Here is an 11468-nt window from a genome sequence, read left to right on the forward strand (position 1 = left end):
AGACTCACGTCTAACACATCTAATCCCAGGATCTTGTTTTCCAGAGGTACCTCCCTAGACATCTCACACTAGGCTTGGCAAACACCCTCCAGCTCGGCAGCAAACGTGCCAATGGGGGGTGATGAAGGCGGCAGGTTTGAATTCCCTTGTAATCCTTTGATCAGATCCCACCAGCTTGGCAAACATCCTCCGGCACAGCTCGAGGACAGACCGTGACATCAGCATGAACCTCAAAACCCGGCACCCGAGGATGTGGGACGCTGCACTCGGAGAAACTCCAACGGCCTGAGCTTTACAAAGCCCGTGCCAAAACCCCAGCTCTGCTCCTGCTTCTCAAGCAGCAACAGCCTCCTGTGGCTTCCCCAGGGGATTTCAGGGGCTCCCCAGCTGGCACCCATGGCAGACCAGGTGATAAAGGCCTCCAGCCACCCCTCTTCCCAATAATCGCTTTCTGACCTCGGCAAGCTACCCAGTACAGTGAGATGGAACAACCACTTACTTTCTTCCACGGGACTTGAGGTTGCTGCTGCCACTCCCTGCCAGACAGAAAAGGGAAACATGAGATGTTGCCCATTTTTAGTAAACCTAAATTTTTACCCCAAATGCCCCCTTTTCAGTAAATGTGGCCTTTTTACCCTAAATACCCCTTGTGATCTCTAGGGGCGTGTCGGATGGCTTTGGCTGTGGGCACAAGCATCCCCACGCATGGCGGTAAAGGGCAGGACCACATCAGTGAGCTTGCCTGGGTGCAAGGGAAGGAAAGGAGAGCGTGTAAAGCTCCTTCTCCTTAGGGCTGGACCACGCCTGGGTGAGATGCCAGGGCCTGGACACCACCCGGTGCTGCACAGAAATGGCAAAGAAAACACATGCTATGGGCTCTCTCGCTGCTCAGAGGCCAAATCCTGATCAGCTTATGTGGGTCATAGGGATTTGTTTTCTTGAAGGAGCTGGGTGACAGTGCAAACCACAGCAGGTCCCGGCACTGATCAGGTGGCATCTGCAATAGTGGGGATGCCCTCCCTGCTGGGGTTGTGGCATTCACACACCCTTTGCCTATCCAGCAGAGAGCATACCTGTGTGTCCTGCTTCTCCTTGGTCACCGGCTGTGGCATCACCTTCTCCAGCCCCTGGACGAACCAGGCAAACATCCTGGTGACCAGAAATCAATGTTAGACTCAGTTGCCAGAGCCTTTGCTCCCACAGCGGCCATCCCTCTGGCCATGGTACCCAGGCAGAAGTTGCCACTGCAGTTACCTGCTGCCATCCCCAGCCAGGGACTGAGGGATGAAGGTGGCCACTGGCTCCGGCTGCCCCTCAGCCACTGCTGGCTCCACTGCTCCCGGGATGCTCTGGGCAGCTGAAATGCTGCTTTTTGTCTTTGTCCTGGATTTAGTCCCTTTTGTGCCTGCTCAGGTTTATCCCGAAGGAGAAGGGGGATAGGCAATGCAGTGGTGAGCTTATAAATTGTTGGGAAAGGGAAGCAAGTGAGGAAGGGTCACCTCCCACAGAGGGACAGGCTTGGGGCACCTCCCTGGCAGCTTCTGCCCCAGGGACCCAGCCTGGGATGAGGACAAGGGTGGTTTGGGGACAGGCGTGGTGTAGGGGCAGTGCCGTGATGCCAGGACCCGGCATGCCTACCCCTCTCAGCAGTCGGTACCTGGGGGCCCAGGGAAGGGGGGCAGCCCCAGCGCTAGGGCCTGCCTGCACCCAGGTTCTGGAAAGCAGTGTGGCCCCTCTGAAAGGGCCATCAAGGGAAGGGGGATCGCTCACCTCCTGCCACAGCTTCACACTTCAGCTCCTTTGGCTCTGGCTGCAGAGGGATAGAAGGATGGGTGGATGGTCTGTGGTGCCACATCACCTGGGGCAGGCATGTCCCCCACCCCAAGGGGACCCACACGCAGCCCCACACGCCCTCCACCGCGGTTTCAGCTCCATTTCATTGACAAGGACTATTAAACCCAGACCCCAGTGGCATTGGTGGAAAAAGCAGGTCACAAATGGAGGGTCCCCCCAGCGTGTGGGCAGGTCAGGGAGCACCAGGATGACTCTCTGAGGTCTTTCTTTCTCTCTGTTGAATTTCCCCTGAGGTTCTCCTCCCCAGGGTCCCAGCTGGGGTGTGCAGGAGGACAGGGAGCCCGCTCCATTGCCACCTCTGCCCAGCAGCCCCCCAGTCTCCCCTGGCCGGGCAGTGCTCACCTCCGGCTTTTTCAGTATCTCTGGCTGTGGCACCATCCTCTCGAAGCCCTGCACCAGCCAGCCAAGTACCCGCGCTCCTGCCCTGTGGGGAGAGCACCGTCGGGGAGCTCATCCTGCACCCTTCCTGCCCTCCTGCATCCCCCCGCCAGCCTCCCCAAGGACCCACCACTCCTCTGTCCTGGTATCCAAGGCAGCCTCAGACCCACAGCTGTCCAGATCGTCCTCCTCGGGATCAAAAGGGGTTATCTCTGCAAGGAGAGCAGTGACATGGGGATGGGGAAGAGCTGGGACCTGCACTGCTGGGAGCTCCTGGTCCCCCCCATCAGCTAACTCAAGGGGCCAATAGCGCCAGCATCACTGACCGGGGAGGTAGGATGTGGGATACAGGAGTCCCAGGAAGGCTCCCAGCTCTCCTTACCCAGGGCATCCTCTTCCTCGTCCCTGAGGATCTGAACCTCTGTCTGAAAAGGCAAACACACCGTCATCCACCTGGCAGCAGAGGGGGCCTCATCCCACTGGGCAGGGAGGGAAACCTGCCCTTTCCCCAGGGATGGATGAAGGCAGAAGTCCACAAGTGGCAGGTTTACTGCTCCCAGTTATCACTGGGAGAGTGATAGGAAGGGATAGAAAAGAAAAAGAAAAGGTAAAAAGAACTAGAACCCCAAAATACCAGACTGTTGCCCAAATCTGTCACCTACCTGATCAGGAACATCAATGCTCGTCTCAAAGCTCTTCCCAAGTGCCTGCAGCGTCCCTGGGGCTGGGACTGGCTGGGGAATCACTTTCTCCAGCCCTTGGGAGAGCCAGGAGAGCACACTGCTCCCCACGCTGCCAGAGAAGAGGGTGAGTCAGGCTGGGACCCCACATCCCAGTCATCCAGCCCCCAAGCAAAAGCAAAATCCCAAGTAAACCGTGTTGCACGGTGGAGGGTGCAAGTGCGATACCTCTCAAACACAGAGCCTGAGTCCTCGGGGACGGCAAATCCCACCTTCTTTTCCATTTCTTCAGTGGTAGCAGGCGGGGGGGGGAAAAAGCGCAAGCTCCCATCACTGCTCCACCAGCCCCCGACATGCCGGGCAGGAGGGGGACCAGCTGGTAAAGGAACACTGATCTGCTGCCTGAGCCAGTGCGTCCCCCCACTATGGGGACTTACCCTTGGTGCGTGCGCGGTCAGCAGCATCCCCAGGTCCACCGGCCTTTCCCGTCGGTGCCTTCAGGGTAAAAGGCAGAAGGTGTCAGAGAGCGAGGTGCAGGGGACAGTGTCCCCAGTTCAAAGGTGGCTGCAAACCCCAGGGAATCCCCATCCTTCCTGCTGCCTCCCAGCAGCTTGGAGGGGGGATGCCTCCTGGCCTTCATCCGTCCTGGGGATGCCACGGAGCACCCCCGGGTGCGGCAGTGCCAGGGCTGGACGCAGAGATACCGGTCATCTCTCCACCATGCTCACAGGGTACCCCCCAAACTGGCTCCCTGCTCACCTTAGCTGGCTCCAGGTCCCGCACTGGGGCCAGGGGGGTCTCCTCTGCCAGATGGGGCACCGGGGGCTGGGGAACCACACGTTCGATCCAGCCCAGCATCCCTCCACCTGCAGGTAGCGAGGAGAGCTCTCCAGCCAGCCAGAGGCCAGCAGCAGCAGTGCACACTCTCTGAGGAATATCTGGTGCACCAGCCGCTCACGCTGTCCCCAGGGCAGCCCAAAAAGGTCCTTGGCGTCCTTCCGTTTCCAAGTCCTGCTCGGGAAACGCAGCACTGTAGCGCAGCCAGACCAAAACCAGCTCAAACCTTGACCCATCACTGTTACCATGAGCAAACTACGCCCTCTATTTTAAGCTCACAGCCTCAGTTAAACTTGCTTTTCTAAATGTTTAGGGTTTTTTTTGCACAATCCTCCATGGCTAGGGTTGCACAAAGAGATAGATGACATAGCAGATAGATGACAGAAACTATGATGCTCTGCTCAGGGTCCTCTACACTCCCCCTCGTTTTTCCTTTAAGGGCTAAAAACCAACAGTAATTTGCACAGAATTTGTTTATGAGCAAGTTCACGTCCCAACACACATCAACTCGTTCTGCCCCTAGGAAACAACGGCACCATCACCTTTTCAGCCACGGCCCAGGGCCATGGTGGCCGCTGGGGCAGGCACCTTCCTGGGGCCCTGGGCAGGGCAGCAAAGGCAGCCAGCACTGACTTGCTGTGGCTGCTGAGATGTTGATGGAGTAGGTAAAAATAAGATGTTGCAGAGCAGGGATTCAGCTGTTCAAGCTCTGTTTGCTCAGTCTTTTCGGGTCCCCCCCACCCCTTCTCAGTGCGACTCTGGGCTGGGACGCAGCACCAGCGAGCTGAGCAATGCTGCACATTCCCATGCTTGGGTAGAGGAGGAAGGCTGGGGGCTCTCAACTAGCTCAAACTGGGGATGTCTTCTGCTGCTGCCCCTCCAAAGAGCCCTGCTCTGCCCAAAACGCCCCTCCAAAGACACCCCATTCTGCTCAAGGAGGGCCTCAGGAGCATCTTGGCCACCCTCACATTGCTGCTTGCAGGAGACACCCGTGAAGAGCAAGAGAAAGCAGGTCCCTGAGCTCCATCCAGCCCAGCCAGGAGACTGCACGGGAGTTTGGATCCCGGGTTAACACATGGCCCCAGTCCCATATAGCAGCAGGTCATAGGCTGGAAGCTGCTCAGTGCCGGGCTTTTGCCCAAAACCTGGCATCTTAAATCTCACCCAGCCGAGGTTCCCAGGTCAGGTGACGTGCATCCTCAGCTCTTTGCTCGCCCTGCTCCTTGTGCAAGCCCAGGAGCCGGATTTGGATGTGGCTGAAGCATCGCCCCACGCGGCACCTCCACCCCTGGCACACCACAGACAGGCTCAAGTCTCCTGGAGACCCTCACGTCCCCAAAGCGGGACAGGGTGGCTGTGAAACACCTCACAGGAGGCCTGATGACCAGAAACCAGTTAAGAAATTGCCTTTTACCTCCCACAGGGAGGTAAAGAAATTGCCTTTTACCTCCCACAGGGTGTAAGGGGTTAAGGTGCTGTGAATGGCCCAGGAACAGCAAGGAAAACTTGGGCACAGTGACATTTCCACCCATGCTTCAAGACCTTCAGAGGTCTCAAAGAAGCCCAGGAGCAACGTACACCGCTGGGCCCAAACAAGCTCAGAGAAAGCCCCCCAAGGCTGGAGCGAGCCCCCCACAACAGTGGAGGTCTCCTCCTCCCTTGACATAAGCTTGTGAATCTGTAAAAGCCTGCAGCTTAAGCCTGTCCTTGGCCCGGGAAGGAAAGCGGAGGGCTGGGGCCATTCCTTCAGCACATCTGAACATGAGAGGGGCAGAAACATTTGTGGGTCCCCAGAAAACTACTTGCTGGAGGAAAGAGGAGTAAGCAGCCAGAATTTGCCTGCAATGGCACCCATTGCAATCCCCCTGTGTTGCAGGCATCAGCTGGTGCCACTGCCCGTTGTGGTAGCTCCGCAGGGCTCGCGCCAGCGGGCGAAGGGCCCCGGTCTCTGAGAGCAAGAGGCAGGGTGCAGACATGCCACCCCCATTCAGAGCAGGGAGCACCACGGCCTTTCCCTCCCCTCCAGCATCAGATAAAACCCCTCTACGGCACCCAGCTCCATCACCCTTGCAGCATCACTCCCTGGGGACCTGCCCCGTTGCTCCCCTGCTACGGACCCGCGCCCCCACCGCGGCTCATCCTCCAGCTCTGTTTCAGAGCATCAAACCCCACCACCATGTGTGGAGGTGGCCCTACAGAAACCCCAGTCACATCCCCTCACCTCCATCGACGCCACTTACCCCCACACACACTCACCCCAGCCTCCCTGGGAAGCCACCCCTGGGATGCGCAGGCTCCCTCAGCCACCGCAGCTCACCACTGACTCCCCAAACTCACCCCAATCCGCTCAGGGCTCTGCAAGGATTAGCCCAGCGCTGCCTGCAAATGGGATTATCAGCACCCAGCTGTCCTGAATGCCCTGGCTCCCAGCAGCCAGCCCGGTTTTGGTGCAGGATACCACAAAGAAAAACCTCAAATCAAGCAGATTTGAGCATCCTCAAGATCCCTGGAGGCACCAAAGCTACCCCAGGCAATCACCAGCCAGGCACGAGCCCAGCAGCGCTGTGGGGAAGGCTGTCGTCTCGCTCAGGCGCAGGAGTGGCACAGGGATGCGCAGACGAGCAGCAATGTGGCTGCTGAGACCCCGTGGGGCAATGCAAGGGTGATGTGCCGAGGGTGCTGTGCCCGAGGATGCTCCACCTGTGGCTCTACCCCGACCCCAGAGGATCTGGGGCAGGAGGCAGCAAATCTGTGCCGGGCTGAGCTAAGCCTCCCCTTGCTGAGCCTGCCAATTGCTGCTTGATCCGTTTACCTCTGGCCCTGCGTGACTGCCAGCCTTTCCCACTGGCCCTAATCTCAGCTGTGGTCACACCCTGCAATCCTGGTACCGGCACAGCTTCACTGCATGACATCCAGCCCCAGCTTCTGTTTTCAGTCAGAGCTCCCCAGAGCAGTGCTGGAGACCACATGCCTCATTCTTCCTTCCCCAGCCCCGCAGGTGTCCCCAGCCTGGTGAGCAACAGGTACCCATCCTGCCTGGCCCCAGCACAGTGCCTCCACAACTTTGGTTCGCAGCCAGGGAAACTGAGGCACAGAGCCACTGTCTCCCAAATGCATCCTGTTCCCCGCTCACTGGGCCTGGGAAAGCTGACCCAAAGGCATCCTTGTATTTCTGAGATACTGTTCACTCTGAAGCAGAGTGATGACTGCGTAGACCTCAGCATTAGACGCCAATTTTAATGGCAGAAACATGAATCAAAGGTGCTTGACACACTCTCCCAGGCCTCATGGCTACAAAAGCCATTACCCAGCCTCAGCTCGTCTCACTTTGCTCCCCATGACTCCGGCCAGCAGAGCTGTCCCTGCCCCAGCACGACTCAGCAGCAAACCCTCCACAGTGGCCAGGAGTGGAGCTCAGGGCTCTCATCCCAGGCCAGGCAGCCCTGACTGGTGGTGCCAAGGGACAAGCAAGGCAAGCTGCACCCCTGAAGGTGCCGAAGCCCTGTACACATGTGCCATCACACGGAGTGGACAAGCCACTGCTGCTTCTCCTCTGGTCCAGCCTGCCCTGGGAAGCGGGATGAGCCTGGATGTGGGATGTTGCCTCCTTCACCAGGCTGCAGGGGCTGGGGGTGCTGAGTGCTGGGGCAGGAGATGCTCCAGCACCCAACAAAAAAAAAAAAAAAAAAAACCCCCCCCAACCATAACAAATGGTTCCCCCCCCCGCCCCAAAAAAAAAAAAAAAAAAAAAAAAAAAATCAGTTTCATCTGTTGGCAACTTCAGCCGCCCCAAATGCACACCTCCACGCTGGGGGGCACACTGGATGGGATGGATGCTGACCCCTGCACCAGGGCTGGGGGTAGCAGGGGAAGCCTCGGGTCTGAACGCAGGGCATGAGGGCAGCTGCATAATGCCGTGAGAACCCTGGATCCCCAGGAAAATCCACCCCTGCTAAGGGAGCAAGCTGTGGTGGGCCCAACAGCCTCATGTGCAGGCTCCTGAGGAGCAACAATGGCTCCTGGACAGGCATGGTGTTAAATGGACTTGCCGACCCCACAGCAACATCAGCAGTGGAAGCAGCACAGGCCCAAATCCTGCACCCATCCTGGGGCACAGCCTGGCCCAGATCCCACCTTGCAGGAGGCTGCCCAGGTCCCACCTGAGAAGACAAGGGTGCCTGAAAGAGCAAAGCAACGCAGGGACAGTTTCAGGTGGACTTTTGCAGGCTCAGGCTGGTGAAATCCTGCAGCACGGCATTCAAAAAAAGGAGCATGTGCTGATGGCTAAACCTGCATCTCCTCCAAGGACAATCTGGAGACACTTTGCCTTCCAGCCAGACCCGCGTACAAAGGTCTTCAACTTATTTCTGCAAGCAAATGCCCAGGGGAAACCCCAAGGAGGAAGGGGAAGGTTCTGCTCCTCACCTGAGCGATGCTGCCAGCACACCTGGCACATTCGCTGGAGAACCACTTTCCATCCACTTCCGATGACTTTTCATTTGGATCCCTGGCATTTACATTCGTGGGGTAAGGCAGGAGGGATTGGTGATGATACCTGCATGGAAAATAGCTACCGAGTAGGTAAGGCCTTCTGGAAAAGCAACCAGACCTTCAGGGGCTCTTAATAAGGTGCTGAGAAGATGCTGCTCCCACCAGCCGCTCCTGGTCCTCCCCCAGCCAGAGCCTGGGGCTCCAGCACATGCAAAAATTACATAGCTTTGCTGTGATTTAAGGAAAATCAAAGACAAGAAAGTAAAAGCCCGTGCAACTGGTGGCACAGATGCAGTCTGCTTGCCTGCCCTGAGGATTCAGGGTATTTCCTCAAACCACAAAGTTCAAACACGGGCACAGCTTAGTTTAACTGCAGTTAAACTTTTCATCTTCCCATGGAAATCATCCAGCCAGGAATAAGAACTTAGGGCAGCTGGGAAAGGTATTGCCCTTCTGCCACCGGGCACGATCCTGCTCGGTGGCACTAACGCCCTCACAGGGCTCAGCACAGCCACCAGGGGGGGAGCGGTGACCCAGTATCAGCGTCAGCAAACGGGAAGGGGGACCTGCCTCTTCCCCAAGACGTGGCCATCGCTTCTCCTCCTTGCGAGTATCTCTCTGCTGTCATTCAAGGAGCCCTGACTGGAGCAGCCAGCCAAGGACGGATGCTGAGACATCTCCCCACCACAGGATCCTGGGTGAGCACTGTTCCCACTCTTACTTCAGTTTCCCATTTTCGCATCCCATCCCCTTCCCAAACCTTTAGCCCCAAGTGTTTTCTCAGTGGTCTGGAGACAAACACACATCTCACCTGGCCTGGGTGTGGGATGGAGCAAGTCAGGTTGTCTGCAGGTAGCAGGCTCCTCCCTTCCCATCACAGGATAGGGGGATTTCCAAAAAAAACAAAACCCTCTGGGAAAGCTGAAACAGTCGAGTGTGGGGCTCAGCTCCTCGAAGCACAACATGCATAAGCTTCTGCCTCCTTCCCGGCAGCAAGCTGTGCTCCGGGGAAGGAGTGGACCCCTCTAGCAAGGGGGAAAACCACACTGCAGACTCTGCTTGCATTTGCTTTTGGCCCCTGGAAGTCTGCCCGTACCCCTATGTCTCGACTTTTGGTTACCAGGCAGATGAACCATCATTTCTCCATCAAAAAACAGTTCAGGGGAAAGAAAGAAAACATGAGGGGGAAAAAAAAAAAAAAAAAAAAATCAAGCAGACCCAGACAGAGCACAAAGACAGACAGAGGAAGTGGTGCATGGTGCACGGCCCCTGCTCCAGAAATCTTACACACTCACAGGAAGGTATAAATAACTATAAATTTATTAGTAAAGCAAAACCATTTGACACTCACACAGAAGAGCGGGATGTGTTAATACAATATATATACACACATACATGGAGTATCATCTTAGAAACACACGGAGAGCAGTGTTAAAGGCACTGCAAGCCACACAAACCTCATCATCCTTGGCCGCAATTCCCCACGGCCCTGGGAACTCTGCCAGAGGCAGGAGCACAGGTTAGGAGGAGCCCAAGAACCTCACCGGCCATGAAATCCCTCGGACCGACAGCTCGGAGGCATTCAGAGACAAGCCCATGGTTCAGCTCCCTCCCTGATGAGCATCCCAGGCACATTGCGAGAGCGGCATTTTCACATCCAGAAAGTGGTGGAGGAGGCTGCTGGGAGATGCTGCAGAGGCAGCCTGGCAGCTGGGGACAAGCCGGGCTCACCAGGGCCTGGGGAAGAGCCTCTGTCCCCAAACCTTGCCGGCCTGCCATTATTGCATCTCAGCATTACGCCGGCGTGTGCAGATACCTTCCCACATGTGAACTCACCACCCAGCAGAGGAAGAGTCAAACTCTGAAGAACAACAAGGGTTTTGGTTTTTTGGGTTTTTTTTTTGCTTATTATTAATAGCCAGGCTCTGGCTGCAGCCTGGACTTGATGGTAAATACCCAAGGGAAGGGGAAAAAGCGCTCTCCTCCCTCCAAACAGTGCAAGGCCAGGCTTGAGCACCCAGAGATGGTCCCAAACCACTGTCCGAGGATGCTTTTCCCCTCGCCGCCCACTCCAGCATGTGGGCCCCAAGACGTCTTCCCACCTAGCTCACAGGGATGGCACCTGCTCCCTGGAGAGCTGGCAGAGCCACCCGGGCATACGCGCAGTCGCAGGGGTGTCAAAGCCACGGCTGGCTCAGCTCAGCCACCTGCCTGATGCACAGAGCCGCTCCACAGACATTCCCAGGGAGCTGAGCGGTCCAACCCCACCCCAGCACCATGACTTCTCCCAGGAACGTCTGCCAGCCCTTCACTGATTTAACCCCCAGCCTTGGAGATGTGGCAAAGGAACCCACCACGGAAATGGCCGCTCTCACCCCAGTGCCTGTTTCCTACAGCTCCTGGTCCTGGCTCAGACTCCCTCGCCAGAGCCAGCTGTACCACGGGCACAACCTGGCCAGGCCAAGCTGCCAGGCCACAGGTATCGCCCGTGCCCAGCGAGATGGGCAGCCTCATGGGGGGAAGGACCAGAGGCACCTGCTGGATTCCAGCAAGATTCAGGTGCCAAACACCTGACCTCATCATCAGTGGTTTGGTACCACCTGGATCCAGCCTGGGAGAGGAATTGGGAGGTGGGGGCAGGGAGGAGAGGGGGAAGAGACCCCTCAATCAAAATGGAAAAAGGGATGAAAACCAAACCACTGCTTACAAATAAAGAATTGAACAAAGGGCAAAGAAGCCTAAAAGGTCTTATAAAAGTATAAGGAAAAGAGCCGTGGAGGGGCTAGCCCTAGAGAGCAAGATTAATCCCCCAGACAACATCCACACTGCCTCCGGGCAGCCCAACCCTCCCCACCACCTCCCCAGCAACATCCAATGCTCAAGCTGCCCACCGAAGAGAACAGCCCCTGGGGAGGGATCATCCCCTTCTCCAGCCCTACAGCTCAACCTCAGGTGGTCTGGCAACCAGGTCGTAAGAACACGCGTGAGCACTTGCCACAGGGGCTGACACAACATCAGATCCAGCACGGTGACCTTCTTGGGTGCTGCAGGGAGGGCGGTGAGTGACACGAGGGGCCAAGCAGAGGCAACATGAAGAAGCCCGAAAGTCTCTTGAAATGAATGTCAGAAGGGAAGTGCAGCACAGGGACAGAGTAGAAATACGTTTTACTCCCAAGAGGCTTTGGCCACAACTGCTCTTTGGTTTGCAAACCCCAGCAGTCAGCAGAG

The 11468-nt window shown here is 56.9% G+C and overlaps 1 protein-coding gene across 1 annotated transcript; it reads left to right on the forward strand.

Moving 5' to 3' along the window:
• Positions 1–4399: 4399 nt before the first annotated feature.
• On the forward strand, positions 4400–10814 carry LOC104294846 (protodermal factor 1-like). Its single transcript, XM_009894506.1, has 3 exons — positions 4400–4410; positions 5948–6106; positions 10637–10814. Exons 1-3 carry the CDS (start codon positions 4400–4402, stop codon positions 10812–10814), a joined length of 348 nt encoding a protein of 115 aa, XP_009892808.1.
• The last annotated feature ends 654 nt before the right edge of the window (positions 10815–11468 follow it).

Source organism: Charadrius vociferus, unplaced genomic scaffold, assembly GCF_000708025.1.
Source record: "Charadrius vociferus isolate BGI_N301 unplaced genomic scaffold, ASM70802v2 scaffold621, whole genome shotgun sequence".
Taxonomy (NCBI): Eukaryota; Metazoa; Chordata; class Aves; order Charadriiformes; family Charadriidae; genus Charadrius; species Charadrius vociferus.